This window comes from Gymnodraco acuticeps, unplaced genomic scaffold (genome assembly GCF_902827175.1).
Source record: "Gymnodraco acuticeps unplaced genomic scaffold, fGymAcu1.1, whole genome shotgun sequence".
Lineage (NCBI taxonomy): Eukaryota > Metazoa > Chordata > Actinopteri > Perciformes > Bathydraconidae > Gymnodraco > Gymnodraco acuticeps.
The window spans coordinates 302,663-324,650 of NW_022992264.1; the positions used below are offsets into that span (position 1 = coordinate 302,663).

The 21,988-nt window shown below is 39.8% G+C and overlaps 1 protein-coding gene across 1 annotated transcript in view; it reads left to right on the top strand.

The window, feature by feature from the left end:
* Window positions 1–276: 276 nt before the first annotated feature.
* Window positions 277–21,988, top strand: part of ajap1 (adherens junctions associated protein 1) — a 63,665-nt gene continuing 41,953 nt past the window's right edge. Inside the window, exon 1 of the mRNA XM_034206990.1 lies at window positions 277–1,059. Coding sequence (XP_034062881.1) covers window positions 1,031–1,059 — 29 coding nt within the window. The 5' untranslated portion in view covers window positions 277–1,030. The remainder of the gene's footprint in view (window positions 1,060–21,988) is intronic.

Genomic DNA, 21,988 nt, shown 5'->3' on the forward strand with positions numbered 1-21,988 from the left:
AAGGTTACATCATATATTATTACACAAAGGCACTGAATACCAGCTGAGGTATTTCCAGCATTTCTTATGCAAAATGCACTCATAAGGCCATCGATCAATATATCTCCATACTGTACCGGCAGCTCTGCACCTTGTCATGCCTAATCTGACACTCATGAGTGAGACCCTCCACCCCATGTGACGTGAGGCACTCGCGCACATGACATATCTGGCTTTAAAATGACGTCACGGCAGCGTGCAGCTCAACGGGCAGGTCGTTCGTCAGTCTGAAGAGAAGAGGAGCAGCAGGAGACGGAGCAGCCTCCTCTCCTCTCCCTTGACAAACTGTCATCCCCCCTCTCTCGAACTCCTCGGAAACAACTCTCAACCTCCAGGATTCTTCTTCGGCGTTTATCCTCGTCCTTTTTTCAGTTGCACCTAATTCTTCTTTTTCATTATTTTTTTTAACTTTGTCTTACCCCTCTGCACGCTGAACACCCCCCCCCTCCATTGATGTGAATAGATAATGAGGACCCCCTACCAGCGGTGACTTGTCGTCTCCTTCAAAAAGCGAGCATCCTCATCTTCCGCCCCCTAATTTTTTGGATGTTTTCAACAATGTAGGAGAAGCTGTCATTTCAGCAACGAGGATGCCAACTACATGCCTTGTTTTTCCTCTCCACACCTTACATCTTTACATCCAACTAGGGGATATGAAAGATTTTCGTGAAGGCAAAGTTTGAGGGTACCTCTGTCGGTTTCCCGCTCACCTGACCGCGTGAACCCCTCGCTGTCTATCGCCAACAGAACAATTGACGAGCAACTTAAAATACTTATTGTTCTGCCGATGTGAGTGGGATTTGGCAGCGTTATTGGAGGAATTTCATGTGCGCAACGTTGAAGGATATGGCTTAAAATAATGGTTGCGTTACTGACAGCCGGAGTACGGTCCGTCACTTGAGTGTTTTATCAGCTATTGTCGACTTTGGAGGAAACCCATCTAAATGGGAGGATACCTGGAAGACTGAGTCGGATTCGGCAATCGAGAAAAATGTGGATAAAACGGAGTCTTGGGCGCAGGTAAGAAATTAACGTTATTAGTAATTACAGTGCAATTTTGGGAAAACGAAATCTGTGCACGGGGTTTTGTGATGTTTCACATTTTAAGTCAGTGTTCGACAACATGTTGTCTCAGTTTTCAATCTACGCACACTGCAAGTTATAAGAGTCTGCTGGAATTGGTTATATCAAAAGGTCCGTACAAAACATGCAAACGTAGGTTCTCTTGCACTAAAGTTATTTAGATACACCGATTTGTTTCCGTTGTGTTGTTGACACTAAAGAATTATAAGGCGACGGCTGAACGTGCATATGTTTTATGATGTTTAAAAGCAAGAATATGATCTAAAACTTCACGTCCTTCACGCTAGGGGTCGCCAACAGTACGGCGAAAGCGACACGCATACACTCAGACAAACGCGGACGCGCTCAAAAACACACGTGTCCTCACGCATGCACATTCACAGCCAGCCTCAAGGTAAGGTCTGGCAGCTCCTCCTCACTTGTGAGAACAAACACATGCACGCGCTCTCCCAGGAACGCGCAATTAATGAGGTAATTAGTAGTTGAAAAGATGCATTAATTTTGGGGAGGCAGTAGCTCTGTCTGTAGGAACTTGGCTTGGGGTTTATGTTCTATAAAACCAATACTGCTGAGGTGCCCCTGAGCATGGCACTGAACCCCACACTGCTTTCCGGGCAGATGAATATAATAGTTACTAATTGTAGGATATTCAAATGCATTATCTTTTTTTATTGTTAATGTCTTTGCTGTTAAAAATAAAAAAATAAAACATATTTCTGATACATTTTGACTTTGAAGTCTTATAAATATGGAAGTTGTCAGTTTAAGTATTGTGCTTAAGGATGGAGATGTAAGCTTTACACAACATGTAATCACAATTGGCTACCTACCTGTATACTTCTCTTCCTGTTATAACCCTTTACAAGACATAGGACGTAATACAAACTCTTTGTTTTTTATGATACATAAATAAATATCCCTAAACTGAAGCAGTATTGAGACCAGTTAACTGGCTCAGTTAGGGGCGTCTGCTAACAAAAGCTAAACATGGTCTCCTTCATTTGCCGTAAAATAGTAATGACACACTGTGAAATGAGTCCTAACCTGCAAGAGGTGGGATTGCACCACCTGTGGCTCCTAATTCCTGCCCATTTTCAGCCGTTTCCTTTATTATGCATGACACACACTGTACGTCTTAGGGCTGACCTCGCAGGCTAATGGCAATAGACGGCGTATACGGAGCAGTTGCATAAGATGATGAAATGAAATGCATTAATGTTCCATATCTCCAGACGGAATCGGTCCGAGGCACAGAGACAGCAATTTCCAGTTTCAGAAATGTCCCCGTCGCTCGCTATCATGATGTGGAATGTCAAAGTGGGATGTGGGGTGAACAGGAACTGCTATTGTGGACTTCTTGTAGTAATTCCCATTGCTCCAGATTATTGTGTGTCCTTACAGGCTAAAAGCTTGTATTGTGTGTGATTGTCATGTATTATTATTATTATAGTGATGGCATATTTGTTTCTTAAGTGTTTGGGATAAAGCCTTGCTTCCCAGTTGTGTTGAACATTATTATTTTCTTTTCTTTGGTATATATATGTGCAGTGAGCATGTGCACAGAACGCTTCTGTACCTGTTGGAACAGAGAACAAACCACCTACAGAAGCTCGAGCTGTGGGCGTTCAGTAAATGTAACAGCTCTGACTTTAGCAAACCCAGAGAGAGGAAAGGATGGATGGATGGATAGATTCCAAGCTAGATTAAAACCAAACATTTTAGACGGCCACTGTAGTTGTACATGTAATGTGGTCTCATGAAGACGACTTAAATACATCGGTTTGTTGTAATATTGTCGTTTATTGACTTGATGGTGATGGCATGATGGTGTCATTCACACTAATAACTGAAAACAAATTGTAGTTACGTTTTAGATTTTGATAATGACGTTTTTTCTCTAGTGTAGGGCTGTGGATCACAGTTAAGTGTTATTAAGTGTTCATTTTATTTTTCATACATTTGCCATAACATATTATATAAATATTAAATATATTTCATAGGTTGTGGACTATTAATGACATTACATATATTAACTTAATTATGTCGTTCAAATAAGTTCAAATAATAAATGTATTGTATAGTTATTAGTTAAAAATGTCTATGCCATAACTTCCCATTATTTTAAGTTTATGTCTTATTTAAATGTAGTTAAAGCAACAGAAATAAGGTGCAAATCTAGAAGTTTGTAAATCTGGAATTATTGAGTGTATTGCACTTTTGCTTTATTAATTACATGAATCAATATTGAACATCTGAATTGATTAGTTTTACTTCTATTGACTGAATCACGTGTTTTGTGTGCACTTGAAATACCTTTGTAACGACGAAGCACAGTTGCTTGTTGAAAACTTTTGGCGCATCAGACACTAAGTACAAATCTAGAGTACTCATATCGGCAAGGTGCTTTATCCCAATTAAAACACACAACACTGACACGTTGGCAACGGCAAGAGGTTTGTTCAGTGGCTTGAATAGTGTACTTAGTTGAATTCTCCCTATAGCATTAACTAACAAAGCACACCACTATTACTCAGGATGCTAATGGGAAGACAAAAGTGGCAGTAGGAAGATTCATCACACCAACAATGTCCTGTTAAATACAAGCCACTTAAACGTGTGACTTTCCACTCGTAGCAATAGGTTTGTCAAGTTTCATGTATATCTGAAATGAGATCCATTTAGTTCCTTAACATTCCCAAACGAAGTGTATCTCCCAGGCTCAGCATATCGGGGCTCAATCTTTCATGAATGGCACACAGTTTTATGTTTTCCATGGAGAGCTCTTGTACTGCTGAGGCACGGGAGATGCTATCGGTACACTGCATCTGCTAAATATTACCAGTGGAGACACCATGCTATTAACCCTTAGATGCACATTGCACGAGTGACTGGACCCTACACTCGTCCATAAGTGGGTCAAAAAGGACCCGTATTAGAATAACATTTTGGTTAAGAAAAATCACTTGTATAATATTTAGTACTATATTTCGGTTCACACTAGAGATATTTTATATTTAATCTTTCACTATTTATAATTTTAGACATTTTTTTTACATTTTGAAAAAAAAAGTTTTGAACACAATTGATGCAAAGACCCTCACAGTATTCCAGTCCCTTTTCAAAACTCATCTCTGCTCCTCTTGTCTACTCATCATAGCCCACCCCCCATCAATCCATGCCGGTCGATCAAGGTTGATAGTCCTATACCCCCCACCCTAACATTCCCTTATATTGTAAAGCGATTTTGAGTCCTTGAAAAGCCCTATACAAATATAATGTATTATTATTGTTATTATTATACTGACAGGTATCAGATCTTGCTGTGTAAAATAATCTTCCTGAGAGGTGTCCCTTGTGTCTGTGTGGTCTCCAGTGAATGTAGTCCTGACAGCAACAGGTGATAAGAATCAAAGGTTCCCATAGGATTCCATAGAAAATGCATGCAGGTCATTTTTGACCCACTTATAGAAGCTTGGGGTAGTAATACAAAAACTACAATTTCTTAAAATATAAATAAAAAATGTGAATGGCATGCTATCCAAAACATGTTTTTTGAGGAATAGCTGGAATGTGAAATGATAAAAAAATGTAATTACAAAGATACTTCAAGAAAACCACCTCACCGGGTCCAAAACGACCCACTTATGCATCTAAGGGTTAAGGAGGGCTTCATTTGCCAGTTTTCCCTTGCTTACGAAGACAGGATTGTTAAGTACAAGTGACTTCTCCTGAACAGGTCTAGTTTTCATGGCCTGAATACATTCTTGCAATTAATGGAGATAGGGTAACGGAGATATGTCAAGTGATTGGAAGTATGGTTCAAAATGTGTCGGAATGTATGTGTATTGATGCCTGCAGATTATTATGTGATTAGTATTCTGTTTTATCCGTGCTAAAAAGAAGTAATAGTCTAACTCTAATTATGTCTCTGCCTTAATGAAGCAGATATATTATACTCTACACTAGGGCTGCTCAATTAATCGTATTTTAATCGCAATTACGATTTTGGCTTGCAACGATTATGAAAACAACATCGAAATAAAACGATTATTTATTTTTAAACAATTTTTAAATGTTTTGTATTGGTTTTTCAGTTGAATTATACTTAAAGTTCAGGGTAATCAACTGTTAAAAACATACTGTTCACTTTTTTTTTTTCAATAAATGGATGTTTTCAAAGTAAATGGATAATCGTTTTTAATAATCGTGAATTAATATTGACCCAAATAATCGAGATTATGATTTTTGCCATAATCGAGCAGCCCTACACTCTGAGGTGTTTTCTCCTTGCTCTTGCACAACATCATCAGTCTAGAACGGCTCAGGGTGCATGACCAGCAGTCGGCTACCGAGAACTCCACGGTTTAACGTGGCAATACTGTGGAAGGGTCCATGAGATATTCACATATTTCTGTGATTTAGGTGCCATCTTAATAGCCTCTATGAGAGTTATTAACTGGGCCTCTCTGGAGCGTGATTAACCTAATTTGCAGTGAAATAGGCTTCTCTGAGATCTTATCCTCTGGAGATGTGTGTGTCTGTGTGAGTGTGCGTGCATGTGGTAAACACCCTGTGCTCAGCAGTCTGTTAAATCCAGGAGGAACAGAACAGGTTGTCCCTGTGAAATAGTGTAAAAAACAGAGCAGACAAAGACGCCGGTTCATTTGAGCCATATCTGAAATACAGACGAGAGATAAAGACAAGTGAAAATGAGAGAAACTTGGACCGGGGTGAACCATAAATGTCTCGTCGTTGACTGGCATAGCAATTAGTAGAGACGAGACATAGGCAGAATTGGACCATTACTGCATTGTAAAGTTAATTTCCCTCCATGGCATATAACTGCATAGTAAATGCTGAAAATGAAAGGACTGGAGTTCAACTCATATAGATTTTGGAAAACTAATAACACTAAAATACTAGAATTAATGCGCTGTTGGTCAAAGTTGTTTTATGAATACTAGATAACAAGGATTCAATTACTTTTGGACCCTGTGAAACAGGATATTAACCTTCATTTGACATTAAATCCCTCCATTAAAAACAAATTGTTGAACAGAAGTTGGCTTACAGATTTGAGAAGAGATGGTTGTTATATCATACATATCAGTTTTTTTTCATACCCATATTTTATTCCATTCTATTTTAATGCAAATACTGCTATATTTAATTGCAATATATGTTTTATTATTTTGTAATGTTATTATAGTTTTCTTAAAATAGATTTTTTTTTACTTTTATGTATGTCCAAGTCAAATTCCTCGTACGTGTGAACCTACCTGGTAATAAACCCGTTTCTGATTCTGACATCACTTATCAACCTACAGTAGAGGCTGGACAACGGTGGCAAAACATATTTTATCCCACACAAGAAAGGCCATCTTACAAAAATCTATCTTGTTTCAAAGCCACCAGACTACTGCGAAAAAAAGTCATTATATATTTCAGAACAAGGGAGTTGCTGGTCTACCGCTGCCCCCAGTTCTTTGTCAATGGAGTCTGGTGGCTGTGGTGGAGCATAGATAGATATAATGACTTCACTTCAGACCGCAAATTCAAGCTCCCATGAAAACGCCATCACCCTCAGTCTGATTGGGTTTAATGATCATCCTGTCCAGTTTGGGCTACACAAGAAACAGTGTGTGTTCTCATTGCACTGAAACACATCCATCCCACAGAGTGAAGGAACTAACGGCACACAGCTCAAACTTGATTTATGTAGTTGGCTTTTGCTGGATCAATACTGCCGCGACAAAGGATCAGATTTATCCGTCATCGCCCTTCCCACTAACTGGCCTTCTCCAGGCTCGGGGGGCGCCTTTCAGCGGGCCACTTCCAACTAAAATACTTCAGAGATGAACACAAGAAAGCCCCCCCACACTTTTTTCTTGTTGCCATTCAGTGGTAATTGACGTGTGTTGAGCAATAGGCCGGAATACACATTTTCACAGAGAGGGTGTGAGTTGATTGGGGCATTGTCCTGCATTTCTGGTCACTTATTTCTCTCCCCATTCCCATGCTCTTTACAGCCCTGCTTATCTTTCTGTGCATGTGGGTCATGCACACTGTAGTGGAGGATATTGTGCAGTGGGAGTAATTAATGGGATGATGCAATGCCCTTGGCTGTTGCATCTTATACCCCCTAAAACCACACACAAATACACACTCCACCCACCCCACTGACAGCAGGGGCCTGAGGCGTTATGTATTCGGTTTGTCCGTCCGTCCATCTGTCCTGCAGCCCCTCCGTCTGTCTGTCCCGGACTTGTGATGTTTCAGGAACGCAATTAGGACATTTCTTTACATTTGGCATAAACATCAAATTAGCCTCAGGGATGATCTAATTCAAATGTGGTGGTCAGAGGTCACTGTTACCTTAAAAATTGATTTGGTTCAGAACACAGATATGCAACAATTATTCCTACACTACTACCTATAACCATACTGATATTAAACAACAAGCCAAAAGTATGGGATTCATATGTTAAATATGACTATTTTAAACACATTTCTGGACATTTTTGACAGACATGAATGCAAAGTGCAATGTGACCAATTGGCGAAAGCATTCACACATAATTATTACGTGTTTTGGTTTGTTTCCAACTATGAATTCAGATTAGAACTAAGAAATGCAACAATGTCTACAAGCTCCCTCAGCTGAGCCTTACTGATATTGTGTGATAGTGTGTGTGTGTGTGTGTGTGTGTGTGTGCATTTATATGTGTGTGTGTGTGTGTGTGTGTGTGTGTGTGCATGCATGTATGTATGTATGTATGTGTGTGTGTGTGTGTGTGTGTGTGTGTGTGTGTGTGTGTGTGTGTGCATGTATGTGTGTGTGTGTGTGTGTATGTGTGTGTGTGTGTGTGTGTGTGTTGAACAGTACCACACATTTAGAAGAATTGGTAGAATATTTGCCTCCCAGAGACCTGCTGCACAAAGGCAATCCATAAATCAAACTGTGGTATTTATCTCCCTAATACAGGAAGGTACTGAGCAGAGCTTAACTCCTACACCTCAGAGTCTGTATTTGTCAAAGTTACACAACCACATGCTGCTGATATTCTTAAAGAAACACAACCAACGCTTAGAGATGATTCCACAACGGCACATTTTTGTTTACACGAAGTGATGAGGTCTGGTGGAAGAAAGATACTGCACTGCAGCACACCAGCATTCTCCAAATTAAAGGTCAAAACTGAAGATTGTTTATCTATTAGGATTACTCTCAGCATCCGTCAGGTAGTTTGTTAAAAGTTCAGAGTATACTGGATAAAAGCATTTCCTAATAAAGGCTACACATGTTACATATGAATAACTAAAGCACTCTAAACCCTTACATATTCTGTGTGTGTGTGTGTGTGTGTGTGTGTGTGTGTGTGTGTGTGTGTGTGTGTGTGTGTGTGTGTGTGTGTGTGCGTGCTGGGTTGTGTTTGCTCTGTCACTTAGTCTGAGAGCTTGAGCACACAGCCCTCCTCAGCTCCAACAGAGGCAGTGTATATTCAACAGGCTGCAAATAGAGACTCAGAGGTATCACGGTTCAAACGTATAGGGGACGGAGGATAATCCCCTTTATATGTATAACGTCTAATGCAAATACTTCCATAACTACAGTGAGAATACAATCTACAGCTAGGGGAAATACTGGTTTGATCAGCAAATATGAAGCACATACATTTGCCCAAAAATTGTCCAAAAGCCTTACATTCCAATAAGACTTAGGGTGAGTGGCTCAACCTCCGACATGTCAACATTTCCTTGGGCAATATACTTAACCCCAAATCCACGGTATTACATGTTAAGTAAGTATGCATGTCATGACAATCTATGTTCGAACTAAGGAGACCCGAATAACGATCTCACAGTTGAATATTGGCAGTGGTGGGAAACTCAGTTATGAAATACAGGATCATTCCATTCATGATATATCCCCCATATATCATGAACGTCTGATTAGTTAATAGTTTTCTCCCAATAAATCATGATCAAGCCTATTACGGTATAAATATTGGCAATTATAAGTACTGTTAATTCAAGTCATGTTATTTTAATCAGTCTCTTTAGTGTGGATGAATTAAATAACTTCTAAACTAAGTTGCACTAGTCCGATTTGTGTATCATTTCAATGTTTTATGTCATCTGTAATGATTAACCCCTTACAACAACAAAAAACACAACGTTTATCATCGGCACCTAAACCACCAGAATCTGCCAGCCCTGTGATCTTCCCTCAGAAATAAAAAGGCTGTTGGAGCCTCATCCCCTGAAAAGTGCTCTGCATAATGAGAGAAGAGATGAGTGGAGAAAAGTGCCAAGCAAAGGAAAGAATGAGCAGAAGTGGATTAAAATAACAATAGAGCGTTTTTGATAATGGTCCATTCTGAGCTTCTGCCACAATATGATACTGTGTGAGCATTACAGTGGATAAGCAAGGTGCTGATGTCCCTCGAGAAGACCAAATGCTTTGCATTTTTACTGTGTGAGGATGTTATTGAACTGTCACTCTTTCCTTATAACACATCACCCTATTACACACATTAAGGCCTGCAGACAATCGTTATGAATTAGGCTTTGTGCTTTCCTTTTGTGAAGGATTTCCTCTCCATCGAGACAATATGTTAACCACTACTTCAACACTGGTGCTAAACTTTGCCTTCACTGTCATAACACGTTCTATTGTCTCCAGGACTGTGGTCCAGGTGCCAGTTAAAATGAGCTTTAAATGGAATAACGGCCGAAGCCATGTAGGCTCATAACTCATAAATATCCAATATGCAGCCCCATTCATCATGCTGCAGAGAATTCCTTTCAGCATGTTGTATACCTTCTGACATTTTCAATTTGCTTCATCATTAACAGTTTATTGGACTGGAATGGCAGCCCTGCCATGTTTTTTCATTTGAATAACACATTTCTCTGAGAAGTCCGGCCTTTATAATGGTTGTATATTTTCCTAAATGACAGTTGGGTGTTTCTTTCAAACTGCACGCATGATTACACTTTCTGTTCTGTGGATTTACTGTAGATTTCCTTGTGCAAGTCAAGAGGATTCCAGTCAGTTTAGGCTTTACCTCTCAAGAGACACTTAGATGACATTGTGCTGAGGCTCTGTTCTTCCTGTCAGGTCTAACTGATCAATGCATAACTGTGTGGCAGGGTAATAAAGCATCAGTAAATACCTTGGCCCACTATGAATAACAATTACTTGTTAAGTTATGACATTTATTTGATGCATGCACTTTCTTTAGCGTGGGACAATCATGAGCAGTGTCCTCATAATCCCAGATGCTATAATGACAGTATGAGAGCATTTGATCTCTCCATCGCAGTTGTTTTATGTTTTATAATGATGTGAAAAGGCAATCCCTGAAGTGCCGTTCAGCTTACTGCAGAAAAAACGCTTTGGCCGACAATCATTTTTGATGTAGTGTGTGGTGCGTTTGACCTATGAAGGGTCAAGTTCACAGGAAGCTTTAATGTTTGGATCAAATGTTGAGACAATCCACCCAATGGTTGCCCAGACACCTCAGTTCAGACCAAAGTCAGACTGATCCAACCAGCGTGCCAAGTGCCAAATATTTTGGCCAACTACAATTATGGATTTTCTTTTATTCTGAACTTCCAATTCCTACTATTGCCGATTCTTCTGTTAACATTGATATCTTATCATATGTCCTTAATAAATCATTGAGTATGAAATACTATATGTGAAGTTAAAACTTCTTTGCAGCAATGTTGAGTCAATCATGAAATGAGTGAAACTGGATTCGACCAAAATATTCCTTTACACTATACATTTTCTCTAAAACTGGACCAAGTTACCAGACTTTCTTTCACTCACGCTTAAACAAATCTCAAAATGAAAAGGTTTCGAGAAAAATAAAACACAACCGAAAAAGCTTTGCAGTATATCCCACTTTAAATAACACGATTAACTTACCCAAAAGAAAACAGGGCAACATGTCTGATAACACATAATAAAACTCTTTCTTGGTATTACCGGTGCCGCAAAGTCACACAAACCACCCTCTTGACAACAATGCTAACCCTTCGAAATATGACTATGATCAGTGGACAACTGTCCAGTTTTTAACGGTTTCGATAATCTATAGAATCAATCCAACAAACTGTTGTGTGGCCATAAAGCCTTAGTTTTTGAAATATCAGAGCCACACATTCAGATGAATTCATCAGGCCTGTCACAAACACTGTAGGTCTTGGCAGTAAATAGATACAATGATGAAAGGTTATGAAATGTGCTAATAGCTTGTAAAAAAGAAAACAACTTCAACACACATGTTGTTTCTTAGCTATAAATAATCTATCAACCTTTTGAAGTTAGATTTTTTTTTCATAATGCAGGAAATGTTTTGTTTTTGCTTTTTGTCCCCAGTGAGTGTACACAACAATGTAACAGGAGAAGGAACACCGAGAGGAAGGGCTATTAAGTGGAGCAGCATGGTCAGGGATTGTGTGTGTGTGTGTGTGTGTGTGTGTGTGTGTGTGTGTGTGTGTGTGTGTGTGTGTGTGTGTGTGTGTGTGTGTGTGTGTGTGTAGCTTTTAGAAATTGAAGCTCCCACATACTTGCCCCCCTTGAGAGTTTTGTTCTGTGTAAGCACTTCACAACATAACAGTCTCGCCTTTGCTGTAAAATCTCTGTGTCCCTTAAGTCCCCAATCCATTGTCTTCAACACCACACTTACAACAGATAAACAAATTTATTTATTAAAATTGCATTGAAATATATTATGAATACATTTATTCCCCCCTCTGATGCAGCAAAAATAGTTCTGTGCCAGTGAAGTGCGTTTATAGTTTGCATACTATTTATAAAAGATCATTTTAAAGTTGTGTTGCTGATGCCTGTTAAATTGCACAGATTTGTCTCACTCTTTTTAGGAAGTGCTAGAGTTTGTAACCAGGGTGTCCGCGGGGTCTTAAAAAGTATTAAAAGTTGATAAATCAATTTAGCGAAAATTAAGGCTATTAAAAAGTGTGTGGGGGGGGGGGGGGGGGGGGGGGGGTGGGTTATCTGCTGGTGGACTACCTGAGAGATATCCAGCAGGAGAACACGCCGTCCACCGCGGAGAATAAACAGAAGGGCAACCATGACAACCATGCTCCGGGGTCTTCTTCGCTGCTTTTGGTGTATTTTGTGGCGACAGTAGCGCCACTTACAGGCCTGGCTTATGTACTACAGCATTTCCAGCATTTCCAGCGGTCTAGTGTGAACGGACACGATAATGAATCGAATGCGTGTGAACGGAAGACTTGTTTGCGTATGCGTTTTACTGTATGCGTCCTCGTGGGGCGAGGGCCTCACTCGCTCGAGGAGTCTGTCTACGCGCGCGTGAAACGTTTCTGGCACTTTGGGGCGGAGCCACTGGACTTTGATTGACAGCTGCCAGGAAACCCGGAGTTGCCAGGTTTGATAAATGCCTGAACTACCAAGAGCCGAGGAGTGACGGCAGCAAAATCAGTTGGACGAGATTGAATGGTAAAGTTGTCCATAAAAAACTATTATATTCGTAAAGTGTACAGCTAATATATATATATATATATATATATATATATATCTTAATGAATTTTATATAAAACAATATATTTTTGAGTGGGCTGTATCTGTCGAAAACTGCTGTCTGCTGTATGCACCTCTCTTATGAAATGAACTATAAATGAATTATAGTATTACTATAGTGTCCTTTAGTAAGTTTGTATTTTTCACCAGCTATTGTATTACTATAGTTTTTTATGTAGTGCCATTTTATTAGCTATAGTAGCCCTATAACATTTCAATAGTAATACTATGTATCTAGATCTTTGTAGTATTCCTATATTATTTTAAATAGTATAACTATAGTATAATATATAGTGTTTCTGTAGTTGTTTTTTGAACACACTATAGAACACTCCTATGGTAATAGTATGATGTTGTCATAATGAATGCATATTATTACTATAGTGTTTGTAAAAGTATTGCACTCCTAGAATTAATGTGTAATTTATTTTATATCAAATTAATTTATATATATATATATATATAGCTGTGTACACTTTACGAATATAAATTACGCATATAATAGTTTTTTATGGACAACTTTACCATTCAGTCTCGTCCAACTGATCTTGCAGCTGTCACTCCTCGGCTCTTGGTAGTTCAGGCATTTATCAAACCTGGCAACTCCGGGCTTCCTGGCAGCTGTCAATCAAAGTCTAGTGGCTCCGCCCCAAAGTGTCAGAAACTTTTCACGCACGCGTAGACAGACTCCGCGAGCAAGTGAGGCTGACACTCCCGCGAGCGAGCAAGAGGCCCTGTCTTGCTCGCGGGGGTTTAATCTGCGCGCGGGGGTCATTTCATGCGCGTGTAAAAGCACATTTTCCACTCGTGAGTAGCTTGTTTTGCGCGCTAGAATATTGACCCAAATCTGACTCAATACCGGGGTCTAAGCCAAACTATATCCGGTCAAAGAGATCTGCTACTTTAAAGTAAGGTCAACACATATCGACCCTAAATATAGTCTATATTAAGAACGAGAAAAGTCTTAACATATATATCGTTTTTTGTAAACATATTACAAATGTGTGAGGGTGATGACGTCAGAGCATCGTCCTATGTGGCGGGCTTAGCCCCGGACAGCCCCAGCCCAATTTAACCCCTGGGTATTTGTGAGGGAGCTCCTATATGGCATTACCCCGCTGAAGCTCACCAAAGTTGAATATATTTCATAGTTCAAAGTGTTGTCAATTGTTTTGTTTATTGGTCAAATACTGGTTTCTAATGGTTTCTGAGGAGTTTTACTGGAATGAAAGAGCACAGCGTACAGAAGCAACAAAGCAGCATACTGCATTAAACCTGACCTTCACAGAGAGGTTGAAGTTCATGCGGAGAGGAGGCTTCAGTAGTCTGTCTGCACTCTGTTTAGTTGTGCTATCTTACAATCAATATAGTAAATGTGAGGTAAAGTGTATCGCCAATGTAACCGGTTAGAACTCAAAGTTGCGATGAGGTCTTAAAATGTATGGAAAGGGTCTTAAAAGGTATTAAATTTGACTTCAGGATTCCTGCATAATATCCTGGTAACAGTCCTTGACATTCAGACTCATACAATAGGATATCATGATTCGTGTTAACCTTGTTTAACTGCAAAATGTTTACGTTGTAGTGTTTTGGCTTTGAAGGCTGCACTATCAGTACGATCTACAAGATAGCAAGTATCATAGTTGCATCGTAAACATGGCATGCTACTAGGGGTGTAACGGTACACGTACCTTCGGTTGGGTACAGGTGTGTACCGAAGTGTACCGAACGAATATAACGTTAAACGTAAACAATTGAGAACGTGAATAACTTTTTGGAAGTAATCTCAGGTGCTGCGTCGCAGCATTCAGAGTAATTTGCTCACATTGGGTTCAACGCGAGCAAGTCCTTTCATTGGATGAGAGGCATACTATGAGAGCTGGTCAGAGGGATGCGTTCAAATGTAGTCAGTAATTTGAGGAACTGTCAAAAATTAATGGCGAACGCAGATAAAGTTGAGCTCGAAAATCCTCCAGGATGACGGACAAAGACATGTGGACCGAACCAAAGCTGTTAGTCGGCATTGTTCAACTAAAATTGGTTACGCGGCTGGCAATACATCAAACTTGCACACTCATTTGAAAAGGCATCACCCGAACGTGAATATCACCGGTACCAAAAGAAAAAAGACTGAAGTGCAAACCCAACTCCCACTAGCATTTAAGCCTCCACCACTCGCAGAGAGTTCAGACCGAGCCAAAGCTATTACAAACACCAAATATCCTTATGTTGCCATGTTAGCAAAGCGCTACCTGGCTGTATCTGCTGCCTCTGTCCCTAGCGAGAGGGTGTTCTCCACAGCAGGAGACATTGTTAGTGCCAGCAGATCTGCCCTTTCGGCAAGCAATGTGGACAAGTTCATCTTTCTTTAAAAAAACATGAAAATACAATGACAAGCAAGTCCTAATGTCAAGCTGGCTGCTTAGGAACTAGTACAGTTCAGTTCAAATACAGATTATTTCAGTGAATCGAAATGCTGCACCTTAATGTTTATTTTATTATATTTTGTATTTATTTGAGTGAATACATTATTCACAGTTTAATAATAATAATAAAAAAATATATATATATGTTTTGTTTTGTGAAAAAAAATTCTGCTGTACCGAAAACGTACCGAACCGAACCGTGACCAAAAAACCGAGGTACGTACCGAACCGAAATGTTTGTGAACCGTTACACCCCTACATGCTACACAATAAGTGTAAACACACAGGTTACCCATGACATTCATACCACACCCACCTCATGGATGGTATTTAAAGGTTGGGGTACATTTGGGACAAGGCCTGCACACAATTCCCGCGAACCAACTCAAGCTCAAGCTAAACAGTCACTCGCCTTATAGTGGTCTATTGTTAACCTTGTTTTACTCCTGGTCGTTTACTTTTAAATTACACATCAGGCCAGGGAAATCTCTTATACTGGCTATGCTTAACGCTAGGATGATGATCACATTCTGCGCAATCAGTGCCCGACTGCCCGGCTATCAAAACAAGATTTGATTATGCTTGATTATTTCATCATTTAAATTTTAGATGTACACAGAAAAAACAAACAATAATGACCTAAATGCAGGCTTTATTTTAACCGCTGCTAAAAGTTTGATATAAATGTATTTTCAATACGTTTAACTACTTGTTTTGCCGTGTTGACCAGGAAGTACCTGACCATGTGCTGGACTCTTGCCCTATGATTGTGTTAGGTTCAATCCGCACCCTTACATCCCCTACACACACAAGGATTCTTGCTCTCACACTTTGTATGAATGAGGTTGTCACTGCTCAGGTTCACAGCCATGTCAGACACACTCACCGGCAGCAACATTGGTGTCCACCCAGCTGATCTGCTCCAACCAATGGGCTTTTAGGTCTTTGCTATGATAGTTAACGACTGACAGACATGGCCAAAAACAAGCATTTCATCACATTTCTCTGAACAATTGAAACCTTTTTAACTCGGAGCGGTCTGAGCGACTGCACAAAAACGCCAGAGCTATCTGTGAAAGGATGCTGGGCGCTGCGCCTTTAATGGAGGCGGCCCCCTCCGACGGCATGCACTCTGTTATCATTGGAATTAATTGTAAAAGTCGCTGGTTTAGAAAAGGGCGCTATGAGGACACGACCCTAACATGGCACCATTTGTGATCCTGGGTACAACTCAGTACTTGTGAGTCCTGCTCAGAATCTGTCTGTTACTCCTTTAGAACTCTTAATAAGCAAACTGTCTCGGACAGCAGCAACCTTTTTCGTCTGCAGCAAGTAACTACAAACCTTTGTACCTCTTTTTTGAACATATGTAAAACATCAGCAATAACCTTAGTGTGGTGATAGTGTACAGCCTCTCCGCTTGTACTGCTTCTCTTTTACAAAGAGGAGCAGTAATAAGTTCAGTTGTGTAGAGCTTCCCTACTTGAGGCTCTCAGCTTTACAGTACATCTCTGATGACCTCCTCTTGAAAACACAGATTATTCTGGGTCAGCCTCTCTTAAAGCTACATGCTGGAATTAATGGAATTGGGAAGGGCAGAGAAGGACTGTTATCGTGCCCTCTTTTCTCAATATGCTGCAGAGAAAAAAAACTCGCTAATCCCAGGGGGGTCGGAGTAATTTGTGAATGTGAATTGATGTTTGCTATACGACAGCAGGGCAATTAGCAGTATATAAGTGTTTCTAATAAGTGAGTGAGTCAGCGTTGTTGTTTTTTAGAGGTCAGTGTATTCTTTAGGGAGATTAAGGGGCATTTTAAGCTCTCTAAGGCTTCATGCACTTGTGATTTTATAGTGATAGTAATATGGCAAGAACCCTCCTCTATTGTTGAAAGCTCAGATCTGTTATCATAGTGTGACAGTGCATGATGTTATTTGTGTACATTCATCAGTCTTAGCTGACCAAGCAGTGATCTGTGGAGCAGAAGATGGATGTGTTCCCTGGACAGCGACAAGGAGCACTTACCGTACACATGGACAGTTTTGTCAGGTACTATTTTCTGGGCTTGGCAATAATGTCATGTTTGGTTATTTAAGCCAGAATACAATGTTGTAGTGACATACGTAACTCAAATCTTTATTGAGATTTTAAAATGTTGGTGGAACAACACTTTGATGATAGAATCTTAATGTAATTAATTGTTTTACTCGACTTTCACTTTCACTTTGGATGTTTGTCGGTTTGCTTGTCAAAATAATTACAAAAACATAATTGCCGATTTTCATATGCCAAAAATTACTTATTTGTATCATTCAAATGTCACTGTCCACATGGCAGGATACGGCATTCGGCCTTGGTGGAGTTCTTCCGACTAAATAAATTGTAATGGTTTTGGTTAAATATGTTAAAAAAACTGCATAAAGCATCCAAATTATTACTGTATAGAAAGTTGGGGTAAAATCAGAACTTACAAAAGTAAGGCGACCTAACTCAAAATCCCATTGACATGTCTAATACTTCAGATAACTAAATGTGCTTGAACAACACAGCATGTTTTTCAATTTGTTGAATAAGTCGAGAAAGGAATGGTATAGTTTGGCCAGAAGAATTATGTTTTTGGGTTGTATGCCCATATGTCCGTCTCGTTATCGTGTTTTTTCACAAATATTACTCTTTGAAAAAGTCTGATAAAATACATGGGAGAAATGTTGCTATATACCATTTATAAGCAGTTACAAATACATTTCATACATTACTTATAAAACATTAAAAGATTAAGAGATGGCCTTGAGTCACTGAAGCTAGCAGAACTGCAGCTAGCCAAATGCTGAGCTTCCAACTACAGAACCCCAGCCTTCTATTATATGCGATTTTGCAAACATTTGACATAAAAAAAAAGTATTCTTATATTGTTTTTAGTAATATTGTTATGGTTTCTGCTCTTACTCCCACACACTGGAGGAGCCTTTGTTATAATTTGATGAAGCAGTCAAATGCAGCTTGTTTAGCCAGTGGGGTCCAATCTGCCATTCTGTGAGTCAACTGAAAGGAGAAGTGTCCTTGTTCCATGGCCTGGATGTTATCAGAGAGTTTTTACCCCCCAGAGGGGTAAGACTGCCTTCCCTGTTCTTTCTTTTCTTTTCTCCATCGCTGTCACTCTCTTAAGGTAATGCAGATGCTACACCAAACTGCCCCCCCCCCCACCATCTCTATTTTAAGAGTCTTCTTCTCCCCAGTGTGAGCAGGCTGCGCTGGAGGCTGGCAGAATCAGGGAAGGTGGAATGAAAAGAAACACATTGTATGAGCTCTCAACCAGCAGCATCCCACTGTCTTCACTGTGTTCTTAATCCATAAGCCTTTAACATTGTTCAATGTAGCAACACAGCTACTGGAGCTACTAAGTTGAATGCTTCAAAGTGGATGAATTTAAAAGAAGACATCACCAACCCACGCATCCCCTGGAGGGTTTTAAGGAAAGCCATGACAGTGTCATGTTTTTCAGACAACTTGGCTATAAATAACGTCTAATGCAATGATCCACAGGGGCACTGAATGCCACAATGAATGTTTCCAACTAGAAACATATCTGATTGTGCAGGCACTGTTTAAAGATAGAACACATCCTTCCAGATTTCCCCCTGAATACACTTTATGGTGTTACTGGTAAAAGCTTGTTACATACAACATGTTATTTCGCTGACTGACACTTTCTAAATGTTGATTTCCGACATCTAGTCAATCATCAGGGTTAGGTTAACATGTGTTATATCATAACAAAAAACGTGTATATCCAAAAAAAAATGAGATCGCTAGAATTTGAAAAAACACAACCGGAGAAAATCTGCCACTTCCTTACAGAGCCCCTCCTCCAACACACACGAACGCGCTGCACATGACCAATGAGGGCACGAGATAAGTTTGTGCACAGATGGAAGGCTGACAGGCAGGTAGGCCATCCAGTTACTTTAGCCGGGCCGGCTCAGATGATTGGTCGTGCTTTTTACAGTACTACAGCTTCCACAGATGACATTTGTTTATGGATTTTTTGTGAAAGCACTTAAGATATTCATTGCTATCGGGATGTTAAGAGCATTCCATGGAATATAACAAAAAGTGTATCTCGAGCCGGTTTCTCAAACTTACCTACCCTACCTTTAAGGATTACCTTAAAATCTATCTTGGAAACATGTTACTCTATTTGGATTTAAATTGGTATATTTAATGCAAAAAGCAAAACTCATGGTTACCAACATCTAAACCTGTCTATAAGCAATATATAGTAGCCGCTGTCTACACGCTGGAGGTGCTGAAACCAACTGTAGAATTTGTATTTAATTAAAGAGTTTGGTTTAGCCCTTCAGTTTAGGCGTTAGCCTCTGAAAGAAGTTATGATTCAAAGCACAAAAGCATGAATTAAGGAAAATATTCAACATGACCAGGGCAACTGAAGCAGTGAATACATTTTAAAAGTTGTCGGCTCATTGAGAGATAATGATGGTATAAGCAATCATTTACTTTTACTTCACTTTTGAGGCCTCAGTACAGAGAATGTGAGGACTGGCCTTATTGTTCGTGTTCTCTTCTATTGCATCTGTAACAAGACAGAGAGCGTAGACCCTAGCTAAGGCCATAAGTGAAAAATGATGCGTGTGTCATCTCCCCCAATGTTTCAGAACTGCTCTATGATGGGTTCTTTCTTGGGCCATTGTACTACCTACCACCATGTTTCATGAAAATCAGGCGAGTAGTTCATCGGTTATCCTTACAGAGAAAAAATCTGTACCAAAAAGCTTCATCGGCAAAGGAGAGGAATATTTTTCTACTTTGGATACATTCTCCATAAAGCACGACATCACAACATACTGAATTAATTTATTTCCTGATAAGTATTACTTGACTTACAAACATAAATTATAAAATATTGTATTCATATGGACATATAGATTATCGCTTTTAATTTTAAATCGTTTATGACAAGAATCCAAAAAGAGGATAGATCAACAAGGCCGTGCCACCCTGGAGTACACTGAACACCAAACAAATAAAAAAGAAAAGTCAAGCCAATGAAAACAGGTGTGTTCCTCCTGTACACTACGGGCTCACAAGGTCCCGTTTTGACCTCTCTGTCGGATTGGACCCATCAGAGAAAAGCACCCACTGCAGCTGGAAACTTGGTGAACCATTTCTCTAGTGGATTTTCTTTTTCTTACTAAGTGTCGTTTTTGGAAGCGTGTTGGATACACATAGACACCAGAGTTCAGCGCACTGACAATTGCTAGTGCTACCCTGAATAAAAAAACTGGTTATTTTTTGGAAATCTTTGACATAAGGCTGTATTGTGCCCGGGGCAGGAAAAAACCCCACTGAGAGGTTAAAAAAAGAAGAAGCAGACCAACTGATCCAGTCAAAATCCTGCCTGCAAGATAGTGTGGCGTCACACGCAGCTTTTCATCAGAGGTGGAGTCACCTTCAACGAGAAGCCTTTCAATGGCTGTGTTGGCTGGGAAAGGATGTGTGCTCAATGGCAGTGCTGTCGAGTCCACGCTGATACAATTCCTATTGATGGCAGCCTGGGGACACGGGGCGAAGGGATTGAAGAAAGCATGCCTTTTTCACCTCCCTCAGGTGGGAAGCCCATCTGCTGAGGCCTCACTTCTAATGTTCAAAAGTTCTAATTAAGACCTAGTTTGCACAAGTGATCACAGTGTGATGATGACACAAGAAGTGGGCCAGAGATACAGTGCCCAACACAATAATTAGGTGCAATATCCGATTAGCTGCAGAGATAATAGTTTTGTTTTACTGGGTCTAACATGACGCAAAGGATGAGTTCAAAGAGTCAGATAATCCTTCATTAGCCCCTTGTACTCTCATGATAATCATTTATATACACCATAAGGAAGGAGTTTGGCTCTAGTGCTACTCTAATGTACCGTTGTACCACTTATTGTAAGTCGCTTTGGATAAAAGTGTCAGCTAAATGCAATGTAATAATGTAATGTAATGGTAAGCTTTAATTCTTGTGAGTACTAAAACATCGAAGCATTTTTTTTAAGCCTTCAGAGGAGCTGAAAAGTCGGCCTTGTTCAAAGACACTATATCCTGCCCTTTGTTTCTTTGCTAAACCATGCCCCACTAGCACATGGTTTGCAGAATTGCTGAGCTTAACAGCCCTGCACAGCACTCTACTACTTTGATCTTTTCTGGGTTAGTGGAGGCAGAGTGATCAAGCACTGCTCGCCTTTAGAAGACGCTTGACATGTTGCACGCATTAAGTATGTAATGAGCAGTGTTGGGCAAGTTACTTTTAAAAAGTAACTAGTAACGTTATTAGTTACCGCAAAAGGTAGTTGCGTTACAGTAACGCGTTAGTCCCAACACTGGTAATGAGCTTGCTCTTCTTGGAGATAAGAAGGCTTTCTGGATAAAATGTGTCACGTAATAATGACTAGTAAGATGTAACATTCCATTTTCATAGTGCTGATTTGTATTTATCCCTATATTATATATTGTATTCAGGTTTGAATAGAGGAACCTGAATACAATATATAATATATAGCACTAACATTGTTTTAATAAAAAATAAAAAATGTTTACCACTTTCTTGATCGGGCAATTGAGTTGATAGATTTACTCATCTAATGTGGCACTTACTTGCCACCTTTGAGCAGTCAACCCTCATTGTTGAGCAGAGTTTGTAATCCAAACCTTTCCATTGGCTGCCAATTCAAGTCATGGCAAAGTGTTAGAGCTCTACTGTTTGCATACCAACAGTAGCTGTATTTGTGTTTATAATTTGTTTTCAGTGCATGCATCGTCAACTTTCCTGGATATGAGTCCATACAGTTAATGCCTCTGTATGT